The following is a 27505-nucleotide window of genomic DNA, read 5'->3' as shown; positions in this document are numbered from 1 at the left end:
TTGCATGTTGTTTGTATTCTCATCCCTCCTCCGCAGCAAGAGCGTATGAAACATTTTGTTTTCATAGTTGAAGAGGGTTATTACTTAAATGGGTATTTTTACAAAACAGACATTTGGATTGAAGAAGACAAGGTAAAAGAAGTCTGCTTTGCAGTTGGGATTGGATAACAGTGAATTCTGTTGTGGTTTTGGAAGGCTTCATTTTGGTGTTTGCACTCAGCTCTCTCCAAGTTGCCTCTGGAACAGACTACCATACCTCCATAGTGAAAATGCTGCTCTTGTCAATAACAGTGCTTATCTTGAAGCTGTAGCTGTCCTGGAAATTATGTTCTCTGAAGATGAGACTGAGATAATTAATTTAATTTAAATTATATGGAAAGCCAGAGAGATTGGTTGTGATATGTCTGCAAATAGCTTGTGTTTCTAAGATGTACTACAGCATTATGTACTTTTCAAAACTCCCTAAATATGGAAGACATCCATACACAGTATTGCTGTAATCCATGTGAAGAATGAGAAACCTATGCATTACTAAGGTCTGACTGTTGGCCAGCAGCAATGATTGAGTTTCTTACAGAACTGGAATTTCTAGCCAGTGATACTTATCAGTGCTGCAGTGCGAGAATGTAGTGCCATGGAGAAGGTTGAGAACACTCCTAAACTGCAGTCTTCAGTAGACTCTTACATATTTTTACCTTAAGCAACAAAAGATTCAGTACATAAATGTTTCAAAATTATTTTCTATCAGAATCAGCTATTTAACTGAACTGGTTTTCATTGGGAAGCTTGTGGTTATGTTACGATAATACATGGTTACTGATAGGTGTTGTAGGTCATCCAAGCAATCTGTACTTGGTGTAGCAGTTAACAGCCACCCATGCGAGCAAAGTTGTTGCTATTGTGTTTTAAGACTCCCTAAGCAGAACAGGAAATAAGGAAAGCTGAGACAGGTGTCCTTGGAAAGAACAGACTAACAGCCAAGGAAAGGGAAGCATTACCAGCATAAAACAAAGAAGTGAGTAAGATCTAAAAAGTGAATCGAGAGCCTCTGAGCATTTTGCACTTAAGAGAGGTATGTTTATGATGTTTTAGATTTATCCTGGGTTCCTCAATCTCCTCCATGTCATCTTCCTAACTGATGATGATATCCTTCTCTGTTGCTTTGGTGTGTTTCTCAAAGAGAAACTGAAAACTTGTTAGCACATTCTACTTTCCCTTATCACCTTTCTCACATGAGGCAATATTATCTCAAAGATGTTGCAGAGAGCTTCAGAAGAAAATGGCTATCTGCTTTCTGTCTAGTCATAGAAGAAGATTCTCCATCAGTGTAATAAGTATAATTTCAGTTCCATGGCTGGAATGACTATCTCCAAATTGATTTGGATGAAGCATTGAAGTTTTAGATAAATGATCTTCTAATGTGATATTTTCTGAGTCTCTATAAGCTAATTGAAGCACAGGAGCTTTGGATACTACATAGTACAGGCTGTTCATTCAGCACTAATACAATCATTGCATGTATAAAGAAAGGAGAGCTTATTTTTCTGAATTATCTGCTGGCTTCATAATGGTCATTATTATGGTCATGCTCATGACTTTGGTTTGTAAGTTAAGACGGGCAAAAGTTAAATTCACAAGTCTTTGCCATCCATCTGGTGTCCAGAGCTTACTCATATCTAGGAGCTGGAAGATTAGTGAACTGTTTAGACAAAACTTCCAAATACAAATTTTCCCTCCTTTTTCATTATAGCAGTTTTGTCATCTACAGGACAAAAGAGAGGTTGGCTGAGGAGAATGGGGATTTATTGATATGATGCATGTATTCTTACCATATGCACATTATAATTTCATCATACAAAAAAATCATTCATCATAAAAACTTATCAGCACTCAGTCTAACTGCCTAACTGGAAGTCTGATTTCTTCCATGTTTAATGAAACTTGTTTATTTTCTCTCTACTCTCTCTCGCTGCACATATAAAGCACATGATAGGATTACTAAAGAAAAGTGTGGTCTTAAGATTACCTATGTAGAGTAGGCTCTTGGGTCCCTGCTTTTCTGGTTTTTCCTGAAACTATCATCCTTATCCAGCTCATACAATGTAATCTTCTGTAATATATACTTACCAGTAATCAAGTAGTCAATAATGGTCTGACATTCCCTGTCTTTTGCCTCCATCCTTCTATGACCAAGTGCTAGGTATAACGTGATTAATGTAATTTCCCAATAGCTCTTCGGTCAGTTTAGTTAAATACATCTGATGTCTATTTTTTCAATGATTTTTTTTTTCATAAGTAGGTATAACATGCTAACATCAAATATAAGGTAGATACATACTAAATATTGATGTATTTTCATCTCCTTTGATAGCAATAATGATAGAATTGCTTGTTAATAGAGAGCCTTAGTCTGACATCTTTCACAGGCAAGTACTTTCAATTTTCAGGTACTAACTTCCTGATTCGGTCATTTGACATAGATGAGGGCAGCTGACAGATGCACTGGCATGTGGGAATTGCCTTTCTCAAAAACCAGCTAACTAGAACTTTACTGCAATGTCTCAGTATGTTCAGAGTCTGTACATGAAACTAAATCTGGGAGGTGGAGTTAGGAGACAGGATCAGTCTCTTTATTCACATACCACATGAAAAGGGAAAGCTGTACACTTTTATATGCTTAAACTATTTTTTAAAAGTTTTATTTGTATGTTTATTTAAGCATAGAAAAAAGCATAATAGCTAGAAATGGAAGACAACATATATACCCTTCCATTTTTATGTATGTGAGGTTGTTTAGAGATTTAAAAAAAAAAAAAAACAACAAAAACCAAGCCTAATCTAACGTACAGATTTCCTGAGACAGATGTTGATTTCGGGGGGGAGGGGGGTGGGGGGATGGTGAATGGTTGAATAGTTGAGCATACAGTTCATAGAAAATTATTGAAACAAAGTTTCTGTTATAAACAATGGACTCATTGAGTGGGTTAACTTCAAAAAAAAAAAGGTTTTAACTCCTATGCCATATGTGCAGATATATGTTGCTCTCTACCTATCTATATTTGTTCAGTATAACTTCTATAGAGAATATTTTTACTTGCTGTATTAGCCCCATCTGGTGAATTCTAACAGCACTGCAAACTAGAGAGACTTCATGCTGAACTCTCATGCTCCAGCTCGTAGATTGGTAGCAGGGCATACACAGAGACCCATATTCCTCCCTTTGCCCACTGCAGCAATAATGCAAGCACCAAGGAGGAAACCTCATTAGTGTGTTAGTAACATAGTTTCTAAGCTTCTCCTTTGCTTTAATGGATTGATCTTACAAGTTAGGGTGTTACTATCTTCATTTGCATTCGAAATCATGAAGAGTACATTAACACACTTTAGCCAAACAGCCCCATTCACAAAGAGAGCATTTCTGTTCTTCAGCGCTCTTTGAGGAGAGACCATGTGTGAGGGGCAGAATCAGCTGCTGTTGCAGAACATCTAGCTTTAAAATTCTTTCTGAGGGGGCTGTGGTTCCAGTTTGTGTAACTGCAAAGGGATGTCACCCTTCAATGAGTTCATTTCAGAGCAGCTGTTAGTGGACATACTCATGAGCAGCCTCCTCTAAGTGGCCCTGCTTGAGCAGAGGGGTTGGATGAGATGACCTCCAGAGGTTCCTTCCAACCTCAAACCTTCTGTGATTCTCCAAGTTTACCCTTATAATTTGTATTTGTGCAATATCAATATAAGTCAACACTATTTTGAGTAGGTAGCATTTTACTTACCTTCTGTAAGGATAAATTCTAAAAGATCTTTTGAAGTGCAGGATCAGGATCATAGTTTCTAAACAACAAAGGAGGAGGCTGCTTGCCTCTAACATACGGGCCAGCAAACCCAGTCAGCCTTTGGTATGTCAAAGTAATACACCCTCAGCGCCTGTCTTGACTTGCTTCATGCCTAAGAAGTCTTGATCAGTTTCTCTCTACTCCCCCTCTCTTGCTGCATGTCTCTACCAAGTAATGGCTGATTTTTATAAAAAAGCTTGGATTTAAGGTTACCTACATAGAGTTAAGTTCAGCAGAAAGATGAGTGATAACAGTGATTCTTTTACTGACAGACTTAGCTCATGAAGATTGGTTGCTCTGCTAAGGTAAGCTGAAATGTGGCTACAGTGCGTTTCTTTCCATCACTTCCCTTTGGAAAATTCAAACATAATTTTGTCATAATCTTTCTAGTCACCCGAATTCTGTTTCTTGTCTTCTCTCTTTCCCACAGCTGTGACAGAAGACAACTATGGGCAAAATAAAACCAGCTAATAGTGAGACACAAGGCTCTCATGGTCTTTATTCAAAACAAATTAATAAAGTGGGCTGTTTAAGCATAACTTATGTAAGAACATTAAATACGAGCATATCTTAAATAGGAACTCTACATCTTCGGGTGGTTTCAGACTTGGTTACCATTAAATGATCAACAGAAGGCACTCTACAACACTTCAATAAAATGTGATGCCTTGCAGTATTATTCTGACTTTAATGGATTGTGAGTCCATATTAGTCTCACCATTATACCAATTAAGAAAATATCTCTTATTTTCCCAGAGAAATTTCAAGCTTATTCTTAAAATTAAATCATTACCTCAGAGTGTACCTATACAGGTGGCCTTTCAGGTAAAGGACAGAGAGAATCTCCAGTCTTTCTTGTTATTTTGTCATAACCGTAAAATTTAAACTATGGCATGTCCCAGAATGTAAATGGAAAGTTAATTAATGATAATAAATCTTGTGATGACTTTTCTTGCTTTATAATACAGTCATAAAATCATAGAATCATAGAATAGTTAGGGTTGAAAAGGACCTTAAGATCATCTAGTTCCAACCTCCCTGCCATGAGCTGGGACACCTCCCACTAAACCATATCACCCAAGGCTCTGTCCAACCTGGCCTTGAACACCACCAGGGATGGAGCATTCACAACTTCCCTGGGCAACCCATTCCAGTGCCTCACCACCCTAACAGGAAAGAACTTCCTCCTTATATCCAATCTAAACTTCCCCTGTTTAAGTTTTAACCCATTACCCCTTGTCACTACAGTCCCTAATGAAGAGTCCATCCCCAGCATCCCTATACCCCCCCTTCAGATACTGGAAGGCTGCTATGAGGTCTCCACGCAGCCTTCTCTTCTCCAGGCTCAACAGCCCCAACTTTCTCAGCCCGTCTTCATACAGGAGGTGCTCCAGTCCCCTGATCATCCTCGTGGCCCTCCTCTGGACTTGTTCCAACAGTTCCATGTCCTTTTTATGTTGAGGACACCAGAACTGCACACAATACTCCAGGTGAGGTCTCACGAGAGCAGAGTAGAGGGGCAGGATCACCTCCTTCGACCTGCTGGTCATGTTCCTTTTGATGCAGCCCAGGATACAGTTGGCTTTCTGGGCTGTGAGCACACACTGAAGCCGGCTCATGTTCATTTTCTCATCGACCAACACCCCCAAGTCCTTCTCCTCAGGGCTGCTCTGAATCTTTTCTCTGCCCAACCTGTAGCTGTGCCTGGGATTGCTCCGACCCAGGTGTAGGACCTTGCACTTGGCATGGTTAAACTTTGTAAGTTTAAACTGACCACATTAAAAAGCCTACAAATTTCCTCTTGATTAAACCATTATTCATCCTATTCTATCTCCATCTTAAGCAAATTAAAAATCAGAGAGAATCAAAAATCCAAAATATACATTGGAATATTAACGATACATCTGAAACAGTAATTATATCTTTTGTCCTTCACTCTCAATATGTATATCAAAAATTACTTATATTTTTTCACTGTTTAAAAAGCCATATACTACAGTTGTGTGTGTACGAATATACATGCAATAAGGGTTCAGCTATGTTTATCCTTATTAACACTGAACCTGTGCAAACTGGAGATCAACCCATGGATGAAGAGAAGACTCTTGCCTTCCAGGCTGAGATAGTACCTCATCAACACTGTCTATTGCAGCAAGAAAACCTTTCTGAGGGAGCCAGTTTGCAATTCATTGGCTGCAAGCTATCTAGCCATTAATGTGATTCAGCCAGTAAAAAACTGCCTGAATTCTTAAGTATATCCTGAGAATGCTTAAGCCTTCTGTTTTAGTCTCTGGACAAAATCAGACTCAAGGCCTTGACTGATCCAAACAAGCTGGATTCTGGAAATGACTGACCCAATGAGCACAACTGTATTCTCATCATGGATTCAGGCACAGGATGACCAAAGCTGACCCCATTACTACTGTGACTTCCAGCAGTGGAGCTTTTATGTAAATATTGCTTGTGCTGGTGTCTTCAGGACTGGTCGGTTTGGGGTCAGCTTCTTCTCTGCCTACCTGATTGCAAATGTGACTGAGCTCACAAAACAAAAAAGATAGGCAGTTTGCATGTCACCTTCACCTCAAGACTAGCTAATGTCAAGTGAAAACACTGCAGAACAGCAGCGGGAGCACAGGCACACAATCTAATGTAATAGTATCTAACTTTAACAGCAAATTTGCCCTGTCTGGGAAATAATGACTGTCTGAACTTTATAAAGCAAGAGAATGAAGTTGGTAATACAGCTCCACTGATGTATTGCATTTTATAATATGTACTACATTTAAAGAAAAAATTTAAATATAATAAATTTCCATGAGGGTTTTGAAAACTGGGGGAAAGACACATTGAAATGGTGTAATTGCTGTAGTTGTTGCATTTTGTTGGAGCACAGAATTAAGCATGAAGCACCAGTTCACCATCTTCATGTAGTCAGTGATGATTAAGAATTTCTTATTACAATTACATTAACTCTTAGTTTCAGAAAAAACTTGCTATTTGGACATTTGTGCTGCCACTAAAGCTCTCAGATTTCACTCAAGGGGAACCCCAAGGCTGTAGAACAAAGATTATCCTAAATCGAAAGGAAGACCAAAGAGACTATTTGGAAGAAAGGCAAATCAAAGAAATTGTGAAGAAGCATTCTCAATTCATCAGCTGTCCAATTATACTCTTTGTAAGTGCCATGTTAGAAATGCTAATAGTACATGCTTTGAAACACTAGTTGCATACCTAATGTCCTCGCATCATTCCCAGATGCTACTAGAACAATGTTAACTAAGCTGTCTTTGTATTGCTAGCATTAAAGTTTACAAGAAGAACTGGCTACCCAGGATTTGGAGAAGGCTGAGGTTCTTAATGACTTCTTTGCCTCAGTCTTCACTGGCAAATGCTCTGACCACACCACCCAAGTATTGGAAGGCAGATGCAGGGACTGTGAGAATGAAGACCCTAGGCCCACTGTAGGAGAGGATCTGGTTCGAGACCATCTTAAGAACCTGAACATGCACAAGTCCATGGGACCTAATGAAATCCAACAATGGGTCCTGAAGGAGCTGGCAAATGAAGTTGCGAAGCTGCTGGCCATCATATTTGAAAAATCATGGCAGTCAGGTGAAGCTCCCGACAACTGGAAAAAGGGAAATATAACCCCATTTTCAAGAAGGGGAAAATGGATGACCCGGGGAATTACAGAGCAGTCAGTCTCACCTCTGCCTGGCAAAATCTTGGAGCAGATTCTCCTGGAAGGCATGCTAAGGCACATGAAAAACAACAAGGTGCTTGGTGACAGCCAGCATGGCTTCACTAAGGGGAAATCCTGCCTGACCAACTTGGTGGCCTTCTATGATGGGGCTACAGAACTGATGGACAGGGGTAGAGCAGTTGATGTCATCTACCTGGACTTGCGCAAAGCTTTCGACACTGTCCCACATGACATCCTGGTCTCTAAATTGGAGAGACATCAATTTGATAGGTGGACCACTCGATGGATAAAGAACTGGCTGGACAGCCACACGCAAAGAGTTGTGGTCAATGGCTCAATGTCCGGCTGGAGACCAGTAATGAGTGGTGTCCCTCAGGGATTGGTGTTGGGACCTGTCTTGTTCAACATCTTCGTCACTGACATGGACAGTGGGATTGAGTGCACCCTCAGTGCCAATGACACCAAGCTGTGTGGTTTGGTTGATACGCTGGAGGGAAGAAATGCCATCCAGAGGGACCTTGACATGCTTGTGAGGTGGGCTGATGTCAACTTATGAAGTTTAACCATGACAAGTGCAAGGTCCTACACCTGGGTCAGAGCAATCCCAGGCACAGCTACAGGTTGGGCAGAGAAAAGATTCAGAGCAGCCCTGTGGAGAAGGAATTGGGGGTGTTGTTCAATAAGAAAATGAACATGAGCTGGCTTCAGGGTGCGCTTGCAGCCCAGAAAGCCAACTGTATCCTGGGCTGCATCAAAAGGAACATGACCAGCAGGTCAAAGGAGGTGATCCTGCCCCTCTACTCTGCTCTTGTGAGACCTCACTTGGAGTATTGTGTGCAGTTTTTGTGTCCTCAACATAAAAAGGACATGGAACTGTTGGAACAAGTCCAGAGGAGGGCCACGAGGATGATCAGGGGACTGGAGCACCTCCCGTATGAAGACAGGCTGAGAAAGTTGGGGCTGTTGAGCCTGGAGAAGGCTGTGTGGACACCTCACAGCAGCCTTCTAGTATCTCAAGGGGGGTATAGGGATGCTGGGAATGGACTCTTCATTAGGGACTGTAGTGATAGGAGAGGGGTAATGGGTTAAAACTTAAACAGGGGAAGTTTAGATTGGATATAAGGAAGAAGTTTTTTCCCGTTAGGGTGGTGAGGCACTGGAATGGGTTGCCCAGGGAAGCTGTGAATGCTCCATCCCTGGTGGTGTTCAAGGCCAGGTTGGACAGAGCCTTGGGTGATATGGTTTAGTGGGAGGTGTCCCAGCTCATGGCAGGGAGGTTGGAACTAGATGATCTTAAGGTCCTTTCCAACCCTAACTATTCTATGATTCTATGACTGTACATTCTGTTGTGTGATAACTTATTTGTTTGTTTTCCTAGTGATAGGTTTAAGTACTAGGATCCTACCTATGCGGGATACCTATACCACGTATCAGTTGCATCTAGATGATGAGCTTCTGATGCACCAATCCAGAGGACATCTTATAAAGCTAATGTTTATATTAGTGAATATAGCAAGACAGAATTCATGCTGTTGGTAAAATCTGCAGCACTTGACAATGAAAATACATATTTGTAGCTAAAGATCCTAATTATGCAGGTGAAACAATAAACTCTGTGTATTTTATACTGATGTATTCTAATATTGTATATTTGGAGCCAAAGAAATCTGATATATTTAGACATGCTTCTGAAAGGGGTCTGGGTGGTACCGACTAATTAGTAATGCTGGCTTTTAAGCCAGAATTATTACAGTTCTAGTTCCAAAACTGAGCAGAAGGCTATTTAGAAAGGTACTTTGAATGCCTGGTGTATCCGTATTATTTAATGAGTAATTTCTACAAAACTGCAAAGTTGGAAATATTTCTCATATGACCTGTAATGATGATGATCTTGGACTTTCATTATGATCTTTGGACTTGATGATCTTAAAGGTCTTTTCCAACCTAGTTGATTCTGTGATGTTCACTCTTAAAAGTGATATGCAGGGAAATCAATCAAGATGGAATTAACATGCAAATTAATGTAATAGGAATGTGAACTCAGGGGTTTCTAGAGAAAAGAATGGCCCACTGTACCTTCCTGTCTTGGACAACCAGAGATAAGAAAGCCAAGTCATCACGGTTATATTTGGTATAAATTCAGAATTGTATTTCTGTCAGATGAAACAAACTTGTAACAGTTCTGCAGAACTACAGGTGAGAGAGATAGTTCATTGTGAACAAATGGTCTGAGAAAATACAATTTTAGGTAAGTCATTAGAAAGAGCAGCTATGTCCTGAGGAATAAAAACTGAAAAATCCCTGCTTTTACTATTCCAATCCTTTACTGTCCCTTCCTGCAACTTAACTTTGCAGATCTACTGTGAAGGACAGCAAGAACAAAACACAGAAAAATACCTACTGTCATCATTTTTAATAGGTTTATTTTATAATAAAAAATTTTTCTGGTTAGAGTGAACTTGCTGCTTTTATTTTAAACACTAGAAGTTTTTGAAGTAACTCGAATTTGACAAAATAAAGATACTTTCCCTAGTCCATACATATCCAGCTAAAGTAGAAATGCAAAAATCCTGGGATGTCAGCAGCTGAAACAGTTTTGTTTGTTAATCACAGGAGTCAATGTGACTCCCACCCAGCTGAAAGAGCCATTCTGGTGGGTTTTTTCTCTCTCTTGTTTTGTGAATGATGAGAGAAAAAAAGGCAGAAATATCTGCAGAAATACTTCCTGGCAAGTATTAAGCAGCACCACTCCAAACAAGAAATAACCTGGTGACTCCTAGCAACTCTAGTCTGTCCTACTTGTTTAATGTAGAGCATTATACTGACACGCCTATTAACCAGCCTAAGAATATCCTCAGCTCAGCTGACTGCACAGCAGGATTTCAGTGTAAAGAGCCAAGTTACTTCAGGAGATTTGCCTCAGTATGGCAGGAAGCATCTCTGAGAGAGATGAAAACTGACTGATTCACTATGTCTCGTTACTGGAGCCTACAGATAGACCTGTGTATGATTAATCAAGTACTTACACAGCTCTTGACAAAATTTCTCAAAGTACCCACTCAGAGTCAGCTTTAATCAGAATTATCTTACTGCTACTATTCTTTCTTTCAGCATTCTTTCATGGAGAAGAAGCTGGGATTCAGATCTCTCATGTTTTTTCACAAGAAATAAATCTTTTGATCTGACACAGCAGGAAAGTCACATTAAACTGCCTAAGCAGAATGTTCATCATGGATAGCTGTGAAGCCTTTATCTATGATTATCTGAAAGTGCTCCATCATTTTAGTACGTTTTTTTTTTTTTTTTCCTGTAGCAGTATATCCCTAATAAAATGAAAGTACTGCCTGAAATAGAAAAAAAAACAACAAACACCTATCATCCGTGCACTAAGTAATCTACCCAGAGCATATTGTCGTGGTTTAAACCCAGTCAGGTAACTCGTTCTCTCACTTCCCCCCCTTTCTTGCCCTCCCCCTGCTCTCGGAGGGACAGAGAGGAGAATCAAAAGAATGCAACTCCCACGGGTTGAGATAAGAACAGTTTAGTAACTAAGGTATAACACAAATCACTACTGCTACCACCAGTGATAATAATGATAAAGGAAATAACAAGGGAGAGAATACAACACCTCAGCACCAGCCGACCGATAACTCGCCCCCCAAGCCCAACCAAGTGCCGACCGATACCTCCTCCAACCCTGCAGTCTCACAGCCCTTCCGGCTAACTCCCAGTTACATCCTGGGCATGACGTGCTGTGGTATGGAATAGCTCTTTGGTCAGTTTGGGTCAGGTGTCCTGTCTCTGCTTCCTCCTAGCTTCCCCTCCTCCCTGGCAGAGCATGAGGCTCACAAAGTCCTTGGCCAAACCAAAACATCACTATCAGTTCTGCTCCCAGGCCGAAAGTCAAAACACTGCACTGTACCAGCTACCAAGAAGGGGAAAAATGACTGCTACTGCTGAACCCAGGACACATATGGACAGATTTAAACCAATTTCTTGCCTTTTCTTTACAAGTATAGATTGCCAAAGTAAAGACTATATCCTAGGTTTGAAATACTAGAAATAATCAATTTCATGGCCATGTATGGTAAATGCTAATTATCTCACGTTCTGAAAAATGTGCAAACTGAACCTGCAGATTTTTTTAATTCCTGTGACTTCTGAGATTTTTGTTAAATCATGCTTCCTGATGAAATGTGAAACTTTAAGGCATGTAGCAGACTCACAGTATACTCCAGTGTGTTTTGAATTCCGAATAGCCGACTTTAAATATTTCTTTACAGATAATGCAGCAGAACAGAATTATGAAGGTGACAAGTGGATTAATAACATTCTTCAAAGTTTCCTTGACTATCACAAGGAAAGAAGATAAAAGTTTTGTAAGAAATTTTCCAGAACATGAGGTGTTCTACCTGGACACCTCTTTCAAGGAGGGCCTGACCATACAGTCAGGGTTCAAAAGAGCAGACTGCTCCATCAGCAAGGATGAGCCAGGAGCCAAGGGTAAAATCAAGGCAGGCCCAAGCAGGGAGCATACTGACAAGGGTCATAAGCCCACAGTACCTGAACAAGAAGAGAACTGGTCCAGTGATGTTGCACCCAATAGGTCAATGATCACCACATGCATCTGTAATAATGAGGTATGTCTAAGGACAAGCCAAGAAGTCAGGTCAGCAAGACAAGGCTGGAATCAGCAAAGTACAAGGCTGAACCCAGGCACAGCTCAGGCAAAGATCAAAGCCAAGGCCCAGGCTTCAGTGCAGCTCCTAAGCTAAGATGGCAAACTCCTGGTCAAGGCTTCCTACAGCTTCTTCTCACACTGCTCCATTCATACTGGTCAGATCCAACGTAACTTTGTGATATCAGAGCGAGTTTCAAGCTGTAATTCAAACTCAGTCATTAACTACAAGTCTTCACTGCAAATTCTTTTTAGGACCAGGTTCAACAAATTTTTACACCAATTTAAGTAGAAGTTCTGCAAGATTCTTTAGTTCTTCCCATTTCTGTGCCCTCTCAAAAGTGAGATGGTTGAGGTTATTGCATGCTCAGTATCCCCAATAAAAATATGTAACTGATTTATTTTTTAACATAGATTACCCTGATTCCAGCCATTGCTGCTTTGTAAACCTACTTTCTCAACCCTTTATAAACAGCTAAAATTCCATTCAGAACTAAATCTGAAAGTGTAAGATCTCTACACCAGATTGCTCTCACTCTTTCCCTAAATCCTCTGATTTTTAAGGTAAACTTTTCTTTGAAGGTTTTCTGTCTCTAATAATTGTACTTATTAAGAAGCAGATGATTCAGAAGTGTTCCTGAAGTATGTGAAGGCCATTCAATTATTTTTTTCTTCTTGCTTTTGTTGAAGGCACTAGAACAATTTGATCCAAATATGTCTTCTTTATATAAAATAGTATCTTATTTGTATAAAATAGTATCTTCTTTGTATAAAATAGTATCTTCTTTGTATAAAATCTTCTTTATGCAAAAATGTGATCTTTCAAGTACAGGTGACTGTATGAACTATTTCTCTCTGCATCTGCTTACCTGCTTAGAATCCAGAACTGGAACTTACCTTCTGTATGTCTATTTAAAATGAATCCAAAATTTGTTTCCTACTATCAACTTTTCTGTCACATTCTAATTATCTAACTCTGAAATGACATCTGTATTCAGTAAGCTGAAAAATAAATACTATCACATCAAGAATAATTTAGTGAAGTACAGAATATATGCTTTATGACATAGTTTCCAGTAGTAGATATCTCCTAGTTTTAATTAATTTAGATTTAAGATTTTAGAGTCTTTATTTTTACTTTTCTGAACGTGACCTGAAGGATAGTTTTATCGCCGAATTGACCAGGCATGCAAAATAAGGTAGAGTGCTCCATACATACCCATACCTGCAGGTGAATATGCAACAGCATTTAGCTGTTACATGTACTAAACCCACAGCCTTTACTGTTACACAGAATGCAATTCTTAGAACTGAAATACATACATGGAAAAAAGTAGCAGGTTTATTTCCATGCTTCTTGATGCTGAGGCACTTTTAAGGAATTTTCCTAGTGATGTAACTTCACCATCACTATCATTTTTTAACGTCTTCAAGGGACGTCTCGGATTTCATGTTTCTGGGGGCTTTTTAGTGGAACCTCCTGCTTTCTGAAAGAGCTTGTTCTCTGATTTAGGACCTATTCTCTGATTTAGGACCTATTTAAACTTAATACCTATGAATGGAAAAAAGCTCGTAGCTCTAGATAATAAATGTTACATCTGCCACCATACCTATCATTCCTCCTCCGAAACTATCATTTTTATGTAGCTAGTCCTGATTAATGACATTCTACTGTCATTCTCTAAACCAAGTAACTGTGTCAACTGGTTTTTTGGTCCCATGCTAGACAAAACCCACAGACGTTTCAGCAAACAGGTCCTGCAATGCTCCTGAAACAAAGAGCAGAACTAGATACTGGAAAGAAACAATTATAACTCTGTGGAAGACAACATGCCTGTGTTGGTAAACTTGCATAGGTACAATTCTTCCTTTGTACATAAAACTTCATCTTAGAAATGCATAATTATGTATTTATTCTGGGAAAGTGTAAATCATGATATAATGCATACAACTACAAAGACAGTTTCCCTTGTTCTAGTCACAAGGGAATATTAAAATGAGGACCAATTTAAAACATCAAATTGTAGTGCTTATAAACTGAACCTAAGTATTAGTTTTGTAACAAACATCATATAAAGTAATTTCTGATAAGATTAAACAATTATTCTGGACCTTGTTAACATTCCATGAATCCAGGCCTTTCCATTCTCTCAGCCTTCCTATGCAGCTGAGCTTTTATTATAATTGACATTTGTTAGTAGCAGAATTGTTGACTTTTGCTATAATAGTCTCGTACAAGAGTTTAAGTCCCTTCAGAATTCCTTCTGAGAGCAATGAGTCTGAGTTACCACACTCCCTAAACACACATTTCAAGAACCTGAGGCTTTTAGAGAAAATTTATCCATATTGCCCTTGGTCGATACAATTACTGCTGCCACCTACAGCTCAAAAGTACAACTACATTTTATGAGAGCAATTCTCCGCCTCTTAGGTACGTCTTCATCGCAAAAATATTCCAAGTGACTATCCATCCTATTTATAGTATGAATCGCTTCTTTTTGTGACGTTTAAATCTTATGCTCACTTCGTCTTGCAGTAAGACATGAGAAAGTAGGAAACAAGCTGGCTCAAAGAACAGTTTAAGAAACCCTGAAGCTTTGCTCAGAGATCCCTAGCCAGCTTTACATTTCATTACGGTAACACAGATTTTACATGCATAATTCCATGTGTTAAATAAAACTACTTTCTTTCTACTTACGTCAGTCTTTGAAATCTACTGTTTAGGTTAATTTCAGTTCCTGCTGTTGTTTTCCTTAAGTAAACCCTGAAGCGCTGAGGTAACAACATCACAAAACTGCCAGAACTCAAACAGAATTGATTTTAAAGCGATGTTACAAAAGCATTAAGGCTACAACACCAAGCACTCAAAAGTTAGTTATATGTTGGACTCGGAATTCTCTATGCAAATGTAATATAATTTCTTTGTGGCTCGTAAATATAAAGTCTTATTCAGCAAAACAGAAGAAGCCTTTGATCAAGAATAAACCAGAGTTTTCCTGGGTTATTTCAATGCTTCAAACATTAAATAAATATTTTCCAGACATCTTTTACTTTGTTCTTTTTTAATTTTGTAATTTTCATAGAGCAAGGAGTTCTATGAAATTGTGTAAATACTCTTAACACAATTAAAATGCACATGGGGAACAAGTATGGGACTAATCCTTGGGAAACCGAATGCAGGACTGCAGCCCATGCAGTTAGTGCAGCAATGTAACTTCCTAGCACATGCTGTTGGCATAGAACCATTTCTGGTTTAAAAAGACCCAGTTCTTCAACATTTGATTCAAATCTGGATTTTCTGAAAGCCAAAGTTTCTCAGATTCTGACAAGAAAATTGCAAATCAATTACCTGCCTCAGCTTCAAATTTAGAATTAGAATTTAATATTGTGGTTGTTGGGCATTTTTACCTTTGCATTTACAGTAATGTTCAAAGTAGCAAATCTTACCAAATAAATGGCAATTGCCCCATGTTATTTATTACTGTATAATCAGAAAAAAATGAAATCCCATGTAACCACCCCTCAGACATTGGCTACAATAGTTGCTAAAAAAATGGAAGAATGTTTGACCAAAAACATTCCTAAGGAAATGAAGTACATGCAACAATGTGGTCATCGTCCATCAGTCTCTCCATAATAATTTTGACCTATTTAACCAATTCAATCAAAGTTAACAAAATACAGAGATCACAGAGATACGAAGGTCTACAAAATCAATAGGTGGGCAACAGAGCCGTGTGCTCTTGTTGCCGCTTTTGATGGAAGAAGGGGCAGGGAGAATTCAGCTTTACCCTCACTGTTTGCTGGCCTAACAGCCAGGAGGAAGTGGCACAGCTACAGCCTTTACCAAGCACACCTGCATGCACCAGTTCTAGGACACACTGCTTCTCCCACAGGCAGAACATTAAAGGCAGGCAGATGAAGGATGGACAGGTTTGGGATGATGGGGAGAGGGGTCAGGGACATCTAGGGGATATGGGAGGGAATAAGTGTGTGTGAAGGTAGGACTTGAAAATATCAGGCTCCCGCATTTTTCCCATTAACAGAACAACTGGTTAAAATAGGAAGTATATTAATCTCTTGGTTGAAAAGTGGAAGTCTTCTGCTCAGATTTTCCTCCAAAATAGATAGAAAGCAAGTCTGGAACCAGTCTGTTTAGCCTAAAACTGAAGCAACACAAAACTAGCATCAGTTAAAATAGAGTAACCATAGGAACAAAGTGCCTATCTTCATGAGCCCTCACTGCATACCAGAACAGAAAGAATATAGATTACTCACAAGTCACAAAGAAAATATTTGGTTTACACAGGCACACAGGAACTTGGGTTAAGCAGAGCTAGAAAAAACTTCAGATGGTTTGGCATGCGATTACTTTCTCCTAGTGCACTTGTAAAACAATTCTGATGAAAGAAATCAGTCTGCTTTTGAAGACTGCTTTCAAAAGTTGAGTAACACGATCACAAGGGAAAAGAGAATGATATGGCTGCTACATTAGACAGCATAAAGGCGCATGATCCTGCAAACATATGCAAAACCTTATATAGGTCTTCATATGCTTAAAATTACATCTGTCTCTAAGTCTGAATAACTGAATCCACATTAACCAAAACATTACAGAGGAAAAGATTTTCTTAGAACAACATCTTGAATGCTTTGATAAAAGTGGCACTCTTAAAATTCTGGATATCTCCAAAGGATGTCCTACTAAACAATATCCTGAATAATATTAGTAGGATATTACTGGGAAGAAAAAAAAATGCTTGGGTAGATATCTATAAATTGTAATAGTTTAGCAATTCTCTGTAATACAGAAGTTATTTTTTCACTAATAAATATTAGAAAACATTAAATGGAATCTAAATTTAAGAGGCTTTCAGCCTAAAAGGCATGTCCTATGGCATTTATACTATACCAGGACTACTTTTAATCTAAGAAAACATGAAAGTTCCATCATTCTGCTTGGGTATAACTGCCACACTTTATTAGGGAAGTGGTAAAAAGCCATTAGGCTCCTTTATGGAAGCAGAGAACCAAAGCAGCTGTCAGACCATTGAAATCATAATCACTATGCAAAGAAAGGAGCACGTCATATTCAGGAAGTTATTTTGGTGCATATTATTTTGTAGAAGTGTGTGTGTTTGAAAGGAAAAGAAACCCATTGAGATCATAAATGCACTGAAATCAGACTTGATGAAGGTTTGGAAAACAACCAGCCAGAGTACCCACCAAAAGGTGACCCGGACATAAGCACAGAACTTTCTAGGCTGAGTGTTGGCTGAAATCCAGCTTTTTTGGTGGTTTAGAATGGTGAGCAAATAACCTCACTCCTACTCCTCTCCTGTGTGCTGAGCAGCAGCCCCTCTATACACCCTCATGTTATCGTTGATGCCACAATTAATTTTTCCTTCTAATTAAAACAACCTGCAGGACCCAGTATGTAGGCTTACTGCTTCGATCGGAGCTGTAGCACATTTTAGAAGGGCAGAGTCCTGTAAGCCACTGTACCAATGTGGATACTGATCCAGACACTGCAGAAACTACAATGAAGCAAGCTGTGATTTTAATTCCTTGACAGGTCCTACATTATGTTTTACATGCATACTTAATGTATTTTCTTGTCAGATAATGAGAAGTACCGAAAACTCCCTAAAATACATTAATGCTGCAACAAAACCAAGCCTGTAAGCCCCAATTCAATCAGATTTGCTTGTCCAGGCCAAACTGCAGGAAAATGGATGCTAAGAATGGTAAATTCAGCCTGAGGATCTTTGGTTAAATACATTAATGGACCCAAGTATTGATGTATCTAATTCACAGGGCACACTACCCAGTGTAATTTAGTAGCAGAAGGGCAGTTAGGCATGTAAAAATTTCATTCCCCAAAATCAGTCAAATGTTGAACTAGACAGCACTCTGGGGTACATCTAAGAGCCAACAGAAAATGCCAAGAAGTTGCACCTGGTATGAATTCTTGCTACAGAAGCAACATTTTTTATTTTACTCAAGCAAGCAAATAGCTATTCCTTAGAGCAGAGAGATTGTCTAGATTCATTCTTACATCAGTGTACAGTTTTAACATGTGGCTTCACTTGATATTTATATCCCCGAAAGTGGATCAGCTCCAACAACGAAGTTTTAGAAGCCTGCTCTGGAACATTTATGATGCAGATCACTTTCCCAAGAGATGGAAAACCTTCATTTAACTCCCTGCTCTCAATCAGGTCGCTCAGGTTATAAAAATAACACCCCTGCTACAAGCCATAATCAGAGCTACTGGGTATAGTCAGACATGTGCTTTTCCTTTATGCATGATGTATGAACTTATGTATGAAGACGCCTGTAGCTGCGCCCTTTGAAAATCAACTGAGATTTCCCCCAGATTAAATAGCCATATCCAGTAAGAGAATCCCAGCAGGCTTCACGCTTTAGCCTGTTAACTGAACAGCACTGGCATCTGACGGCTACTATTAGCACTTAAATCCTTAAGTAACTGCACAGCTGTGTACGTCTTCTGAGATTCTTCGATTTGATCACTTGACCTTGCACAAAAATACAGTCTAAGAAAGACGTTTTTGTTTAACTTGCAGACTGACATTGCTGGGGGAGACGCGATTGAGTTTTTCCCCCGATCAGGCGAAACGCTTTACCACAGCATCCCTACGCCGTGATTCATCCGGCTACGCCCAGCAGCAGAGACAGGTCTGGCCCGAGGAGGGGAGCGAGCACAGCCGCAGCCATCTGCACAGCCGGCCTGCGGGGAGCCGCCTGGCGCCACTAATCCAACCGGAACCCAGCGGGCACAGCCCGGCCGCTGCGGGTGCCGCCCCGCACCCAGGTTCTGGGCCCTTCTCCCGGCGGGTGCAGCCGAGTGCTTTCCAAGCCCTTCCCGGAGCGCCGCGGGGGAACGGCGAAAAAAAGGCAGCGCGGCTCCGCCCGCTTCTAGGACGTGCTCTTAGAGTCAGGGTGGGGGATAACGGGTGAAGCAGATTGTTGGTTTCGGAGGGCGCCAGCGGCAGTAGTAGCTCACTCTTCCCAGCGGTGCGATGGGGGTGGCCCCCAATCGCTTTGCTGCGGAGTGGGGGTGGGTCGGAGGGCGAGGGATCGTTCCCCTCAATGAATGAGTGCCCGGCCCCGCGGGGGAGGGGCGGCTCGGCAGCGCACTCTGCGCGCGGGAGGGGGGCGGGCGGGGAAGGCTCTGGCAGTTTCTAGAACCTTTCATGCTTCGCCGAGAGCCTGCAGGGGGCGCTGGGCGGCGGCGCGTGGGGAGGCTTCTGCCGCCCGCGGGCTTGGCTCGGAATCGTGTAAAGGGCACCGCGGTGTTAAGTGCAATAGCTTATTGTTTCTTGTTATATTAGCGTTGTTGCTAGAGATTGCAGTGCTGCGCTTGGACTCGATTCACTCCATAGCGATTAATAGTCGGGTTGTGGTTTGAGAAGTTTTCGGTTTTGAGTTCAATCGCCCGTTCTTGAGCTTTGGCTCATACAGAGGGTAGCCTAGGCAGCAGGTCCACGCCCGGTATTTGTGTAGAATGGGGTAATGAGCTCGGCTGGACACTGTTGGCATTGGAATTGTGTGGAGAGTGTCTGTATCTAAAGATACCAGTCGTATGAGCAAAATACGAGGTGGGTAAGAGAAAAGGGAAGTACTAGTCTCTGAAATGCAGGAACTCGGATAAGTTTTTTTCGCGATTTATACTTTTTCTGTGATAAGGGGAAGCACGAGTTGTATGTTACTTTCCAAGCTAATGGAGGAGAGGGAAAAATCTGTGTTGCATCAAAACGGTGCAGATCTGTAATTAAAATATTGTTCATGTGTATCTCAAAATTTCTGATTTTTTGCTGGCGAGAAATCTGATCTAAGTGTTGATTTTTTTTGTGTTACTGTGCTGTTATATTTGAAACAACAGTTAAATGTATTTATCTGTAAATGTGGTTGTTGCTGCTTGCAAAACGGTAAGTGCACCAAGTTGCTGTGGATGGTATTTCAGCTTGTCCTGTCTTGTAGATGCCGGAAGCTGTGCAAACTCAAGACCAACCAATGGAGGAAGAGGTGGAGACATTCGCTTTCCAAGCTGAGATTGCTCAGTTGATGTCTCTGATCATCAACACCTTCTACTCCAATAAGGAAATTTTCCTGAGGGAGCTGATCTCCAATTCATCAGATGTGAGTATAGGTTCCCAGCGTTTTTCACGTCGGTAGGGATGCTGGATTTTTTAGTAATGGTCAGGGAATGCTAAAGCTTGTCCCTTCTCTTACAGGCTCTGGACAAGATAAGATATGAGAGCCTGACTGACCCAAGCAAACTAGATTCTGGAAAAGACCTGAAAATAAACTTGATCCCAAACAAGCATGATCGCACTCTGACAATTGTTGATACAGGCATTGGGATGACCAAAGCTGACTTGGTCAACAACCTTGGTACAATTGCAAAGTCTGGTACCAAGGCGTTCATGGAAGCACTGCAGGCAGGGGCTGATATATCTATGATTGGTCAGTTTGGTGTTGGCTTCTATTCTGCCTACCTGGTCGCAGAAAAAGTGACAGTGATCACCAAGCACAATGATGATGAGCAGTATGCGTGGGAGTCATCAGCTGGAGGATCTTTCACTGTCAGGCTTGATAATGGTGAGTGTCACATGTTTTTTTTTCCTCGGGCAGCTTTCTGAAGATTTCTGTCAATCAGATACTTAACTCTGTGCATTAAAGAAGACAGAAGTAACACCAGATGGGTAGTACTATTAGTCATGTATTACATCAAGCACAGATACAGCTGATTCCATTCTTCCAGTTGGGGTAATGTTTGATACATAATGGAATATGTAAGTAAATCATAGCAAGGCAAGTTACAAATTTTCAAAGAGACATAAATTTTCAAAGCTTCACATAAGGAAATCCCTGCAGCTATTCTACACTGTGCAAGTTTATCAAAGTACATATTGGGTACAATAAGGCTGAGGAAATGTTTGTGAGGCTGTTCTGTACAGGAAATTTTACATTTTTTCTGATACAGCAGTGGCTGTTTAAAGAGCAGTGTGTTCCAGAACATCTGATCTGCACAAGTAAAGCATGTAAACTCCATTCTAGGTGAACCTTTGGGCCGTGGGACAAAAGTCATTTTGCATCTGAAAGAAGATCAGACTGAATACCTGGAAGAACGGCGAATCAAAGAAATTGTGAAGAAGCATTCACAGTTCATCGGCTATCCTATTACACTGTTTGTATGTATCTTGCTTGGATTGCTAAACAAGTATTGCCAGCTTAGAGCAAGTGAATTTTTGAAAGGGGAGAGTAATGTCTGTAAAGTAGAATTATAGGTGCTACATAAATGCAGCATTTAAATTCTGTTAACTCTGTTTTACAGAGCCATTAATTACAGATTGGTAAAATTAAGCTTAAATAACAAAAACCCTAGAACTGGATCGTGTTTTACAAAGCTGGTACTTAAACAGCTTCTGAATTACTGAAAACCTAACTCTGCTGTGATGTATTATTAGTGGTAATGAAGTATGATGAAACTAAATGGCTCAAACTACTTAACTATACAGTCACATGGAAACCAAAATACCCATTGTCCTCGTGCCCAGAAAAGGAAGTATTCAGTTGAATGTAGGAGGAAAATCTGATGCTATGTTAGTTCCTAGCTTTGAGACTATAAGGGATACTTTAGGGCTGATGGTAATAGAAATTCTGGGTTTCTGCAGTAAACTACTAATTTCATTATAGGTGGAGAAGGAACGTGACAAGGAAGTCAGTGATGATGAGGCTGAGGAAAAGGAAGAAGAAAAAGAAGAGAAGGAGGAAAAGACAGAGGATAAACCAGAGATAGAGGATGTTGGTTCTGATGAAGAAGAAGAAAAGAAGGATGGAGACAAGAAAAAGAAAAAGAAGATCAAGGAGAAGTACATTGACCATGAAGAGCTGAACAAAACCAAGCCCATTTGGACCAGGAACCCAGATGACATAACCAATGAAGAATATGGGGAATTCTACAAGAGTCTTACAAATGACTGGGAAGACCACTTGGCTGTCAAAGTAAGTCCCTGTCAGTCTTGAGGTACAATTCTGTTTGGCCCTAAGTCTGGAGGATCAGTGCAGATGCTGCTGAACTGGATGCGTTGTCCCGTGTCTTGCTCTGATAGGTTGCTTTGCATTTGGAGTGATGGTATGTAAGGATGAGACCTTGTGCTACAATTACTTTGGCTGCTGTTAGGCTGTGTTCACAACCTTGATCAAATTAGTGCTAAATAAAACTTAGGCTGCCTTCCTAGTTTGTAGCTTAGTTGTTACCAAGTCTAATTGAAAAAGTATGTTCCAGGTAACTGTAAGTGGAGTTACTTGGCTTTATAGCACAGTTTTGAAAAGGCCCATGGCTAAATGGGATGAGTGAGTGGCCTTTTTCTGGGTCTAGTGAGAAGTACTATAAGAACACAGCTGCTTTCTGAAGCTCAACATGTAGTATACAGAACTGTGTCTTCAAGTTCATCTGCTTCTATGGTAACAGTGGAATAGGACTTAGGTAGGTCTGGAGAAGGTGCTTGTTCTGACCCAAGTTTCATCTGTCTTTGAGATCTCAAATAGTTACTGCTTCACTTAGCATTTGAAGAGCTGTTAAATGGTCATGCAAGTGAGAGCAGTATAAATAGACTAAAATGACATTGTTTCCTCACAGCACTTCTCTGTGGAAGGGCAGCTGGAATTCAGAGCTCTCCTCTTTGTCCCACGGCGTGCACCTTTTGATCTGTTTGAAAACAGGAAGAAGAAGAATAACATCAAGCTGTATGTACGCCGAGTTTTCATCATGGATAACTGTGAGGAGCTGATCCCTGAATATTTGAGTGAGTATATTTCTGAGGAAAGTGTTGCCCAGAATGTCAGAGGAAGTGCTTATTAGTCTTGCTGTTCCCTTTCGTGTTTAAAGACATGTGGAAGGGTGAAGGCTGAAGTCCTTAAACCTGATAGGATTTGAAAGTACTGCTTGGTGTTGCCTAAAAACGTAGAAACCAATTAATTACCTCAAAAATAGACCTACTTAGGTGGTGACAGTCAATTTCCTTTTCTTTGAGACCTACAGTACTCATTGTCTACAATGTTAAAGTCCCACTGTAATTTTCCAGATTTCATGAGAGGTGTGGTGGACTCTGAGGATTTACCTCTGAATATTTCTCGTGAAATGCTGCAGCAGAGCAAGATCCTCAAAGTGATCCGGAAGAACTTGGTGAAGAAGTGTTTAGAACTCTTCACTGAGTTGGCTGAGGACAAGGAGAATTACAAGAAGTTCTATGAGCAGTTCTCCAAGAATATCAAGGTTTGTAGTAGTACTTCTGCTTTGTAATACTGTTACTTGTTAGATAGTGCTAACACAGTTTAGTGTTTATCTGAAGGAATCACTAGTTTTTATTACTTCTGTAGCTTGGTATACATGAAGACTCCCAAAACCGCAAGAAGCTGTCAGAATTGCTGAGGTATTACACATCTGCATCTGGTGATGAAATGGTGTCTCTGAAGGACTACTGCACTCGGATGAAGGAAAACCAGAAACATGTCTACTACATCACTGGTGAGTTGGTAACAAATTGCTCATCTTCTGGGGGGTAGAAAATGAAAAAAACCCCATGGCAGCTCTTCTTGGAGGACGTGCCTTATCATTACTTGGTTTGGTAGTCAGGGGAACCTTAAGTACAGTATGATGTCCATGAGGACAACAGAACTAGCTGCCTGCCCTTTGTGCAGGTAGTTTACACATGTGCTTACTTCTAAGCATATTTTCTAAAGTATACTTTAGAATCTTTGTGGTGGCTTTAAGATCACTTTGTTCAGGCTTTAGCTATTAACAGCCAGGAGTCTGAATTTTTAACACTTAATGCTCAATCCACTTAACTATTTGGGCATCAAATACTAATTTTTTTTCTTAAGGTAGATGTTGTACAGGGCTCCTCAGATTATTCCTTGGCAGAAATGTGAAACTTCTGTCTGTCATTACAGGAAATCTTGTTTATTTTCAAACCAGGAAGAAGTGTGTTTACAGGCTGTGAGTGTCAGTTTGAAAGGCTTGGGTCTCTCCAGGCCAATCTAATCTTTGCAGTAGCTTGTGATACTGGTTTTGTGTCTGCCTTTTTCCCTGGGCTGTGCATCACATGGTGAAAACGCAGCATAGGCTCTGGAGAATAAACAGGCTGCTATGTTACAGTATAGTGTTGAGGCTCGGACCACAACTGTGGCTGTCTCATTGTGTACAGGTGAGACAAAAGATCAGGTGGCTAACTCTGCTTTTGTGGAGCGTCTTCGCAAGCATGGCCTGGAAGTGATCTACATGATTGAACCTATTGATGAGTACTGTGTGCAGCAGCTGAAGGAATTCGAAGGCAAGACCCTTGTTTCTGTGACAAAGGAGGGTTTGGAGCTTCCAGAGGATGAGGAGGAGAAAAAGAAGCAGGAGGAGAAGAAAGCCAAGTTCGAAAACCTCTGCAAAATAATGAAAGACATACTTGAAAAGAAAGTAGAAAAGGTAATTAGCAATACTTGGTTTGTCTATATGTAGGAAGTTCAGTGGTCTGAAATTAATTTGCTGCAGCAAAGGCTCAATGTTACAGTTGCCCTTCTGAAGGAGAACAATCTGTGCAAAATGCAGTATTATGGATAACAAGGCATCTTTCACTTTAGTGAAGCTAAGTGGTTCTGTTAATTGGCATTGCACGTTTTTTTGTCTCGTGAGTCTTTGGACTTACATGGCCTGCAGCAGCATTTTGTAGCTTAACCTTAGTTAAATTGGGGGATAGTAAATCAAAATACACAAGTTCAAATACTAAATTTCAGATATGTTCTTTGTTTGCACCTTCCTAGGTGGTTGTGTCCAACCGTTTAGTTACTTCTCCATGTTGTATTGTAACAAGTACATATGGCTGGACTGCCAACATGGAGAGGATCATGAAAGCACAGGCCTTACGAGACAACTCCACAATGGGATACATGGCAGCAAAGAAGCACCTGGAGATTAATCCTGATCATTCCATTATTGAAACTCTGAGGCAAAAGGCAGAGGCTGATAAGAATGACAAGTCTGTGAAGGATCTTGTCATCTTACTGTATGAGACAGCGCTGCTGTCCTCTGGCTTCAGCTTAGAAGATCCTCAGACACATGCTAACCGTATTTACAGGATGATTAAACTTGGTCTGGGTAAGTTACAAATGCGTCTTGTCTCCAGTGAATGCTGGGCCTTTGGGGGGCGCTGACTGTCCAGAGATAATCTTGATGCTTGTGGGAAAGGGGGAACTCTCTAATTAGTTCAAATTGTGCAAAGGAAAAAAGATTTTGCATCCTGACCTTGGCAGTAATGTACCTGTTTCCTGCACAGGCATTGATGAAGATGATACTGCTGCAGAAGAAGCTAGTCCAGCAGTTACTGAGGAGATGCCACCTCTTGAAGGAGATGATGACACATCACGCATGGAGGAGGTGGATTAAACGAGTTCGCAAGAAGTCATGAATGTTTCGTTGGCTAATAACGAATAAGTTATATTTTGTATATTATGAATGTTACCTGCCAAAAAAAAATCTTAGACACTTTGTCTGCATTCCCTCATATTTATTTTCAAAGATGTTATACCTTTATTTTTGTTACATTGCTTTTTCAGCTGATGTGAGATACAAATGCCATTGAGGGAATATTTTCTTTTAACACTGTACAACCCTAAACAGGCAAGTAAGGAGTAATTTTTGTCTCTATTAGCTGGCTGCAGGTGGCAGGGTTTTTGACTTATTCTTAATTGCCAGAAATGTGGGAAAGAGGTAACAAAGACAGTATGACATCAGGATGTTAAAGTTTATTGTGTTACACAGCTCTTGAACTCTAAATCTGTCTTAACATACAGTACCTAGTAACTAGGTGTCTAGGAGAGCTGAAGTAATTTGGGGAAGCTTTAACCCTTTTGCTCCTAACAAGGTCTTGATGTTTAAAGTTGTTTTTTATACTGTTTCAGGATTCTGGATTGCACTCTACCATAGAATAGAATCCACTGTAAATCTCTATTGTGACTTATGCAACTCTGCATGTACAGTTCAAACCTAGAACTGTAAGAATAAAAGTGTTAAGAATGAGTGACGTCACAGACTTGTCTGTTAACAGTGGGAGCTAAATCTGTAACGCTGCAATGCCACTGCAGTGCTACTGCAAACTGGTACTACAGCAGTGCTCAATGTATCTTAAGCCTGTGCTAGTCTCTGAAGAAGTGATTGTTAGCCTCAACTTTGGTTTACCTTGTGTTGATAACTCTGGCAGTTTTCCAGTGGCTCCGCAAGCCTGGCTGCTAGTGTTGTACTGAGGTGATGGTATTATGTACTGAACAGTGTTCAGCACAGGCTTCTGAGAAACTACTAGGTTGTGTGTGCTTACATACTTATGCCATTGTCTCTGAAGCAGAAATAGTAAAAGGAAATGGAGTTCTTAATAGCAGCTCATTCCACCAACTTTCCCCTGTCAGCTTCTTCCATGCAGGTCACATCCTCTTCAGTGCCTTAGGTATTTACAAGCTTAAGTTCAGTGAACTTGAGGGAAGGGGGGGGGGGGCAGGGCCAAGTTGACAGCTGTGTTCTGTTTCGGTTTGTTTTTTTTCTCCTGTATAATTTTTAAAAAACATCAGGTTATAGTGGTGGTGTGCAGGTATTTAAAACAGTGGCTTCCTGCAGACTAAAACCTGTTGAGAGCAGCACTGTCTTGGGGGTGGGGAGACTTAATTTGGGCTTCATACACACTGGGAAGTGGATACATGGGCCCTGGTTTGGTGGGGTATGAGGGCTTTTCAACCTGATGTTTTTGTGTGTCAGCTTACTATACTGGTGTGCTCACACGTTTACATCTAATGCTGAATTAATTCCTCCAAAGTAAATTCAGGGACTGGATATGAAAGTCCTTCACTACTGCTTACCGTATTTCCAAAGGCCTAACAAATGTGAAAGCTTCTGGGTGTGTAGGTTGGGTTTGGGCCATTTGTTTGCTGAAGGCCTTCAGGTGCTCTGCAGAAGCTTTTCTCTGGGTGTTAGGCCACACTTGGATCAAGTGACTCTTGAGAGTGAAATGAAGTAGGAAAGGGAAGGAAATAGAGACATCTTGCATTTTGTTTCAGAACCTACATTTATGAAAGCTGTACTGAAGAGTCTTTTGGGGGTGAAAACAACCAGAACTTCATTCTCATGGTTCTCAGTGCTTTATGTGCCAAAAGCTTGGGGCCAGGTGCAATGAGCTTACCCCACTCAGCTGTAAACCCAACTCTCACCCAAGGTGGGCTGCCTTGCATGTG

The 27505-nt window shown here is 40.5% G+C and overlaps 1 protein-coding gene across 1 annotated transcript; it reads left to right on the top strand.

Moving 5' to 3' along the window:
• The first annotated feature begins 20196 nt into the window (after window positions 1-20196).
• HSP90AA1 (heat shock protein 90 alpha family class A member 1) lies at window positions 20197-25997 on the top strand. The gene is made up of 10 exons (XM_057397081.1): window positions 20197-20374; window positions 20470-20836; window positions 21296-21429; window positions 21935-22243; window positions 22881-23046; window positions 23326-23516; window positions 23621-23768; window positions 24448-24716; window positions 25052-25385; window positions 25564-25997. The coding sequence occupies exons 1-10, from the start codon at window positions 20216-20218 to the stop codon at window positions 25671-25673; spliced, it is 2187 nt and encodes a 728-aa protein (XP_057253064.1). The 5' UTR covers window positions 20197-20215; the 3' UTR covers window positions 25674-25997.
• Window positions 25998-27505: the final 1508 nt, after the last annotated feature.

This window comes from Pezoporus wallicus, unplaced genomic scaffold (genome assembly GCF_028554395.1).
Source record: "Pezoporus wallicus isolate ANWC-B61680 ecotype Strahan unplaced genomic scaffold, APGP_CSIRO_Pwel_v1 contig_7068, whole genome shotgun sequence".
Taxonomy (NCBI): domain Eukaryota; kingdom Metazoa; phylum Chordata; class Aves; order Psittaciformes; family Psittacidae; genus Pezoporus; species Pezoporus wallicus.
This window is presented reverse-complemented; position numbering and strand designations above follow the sequence as displayed.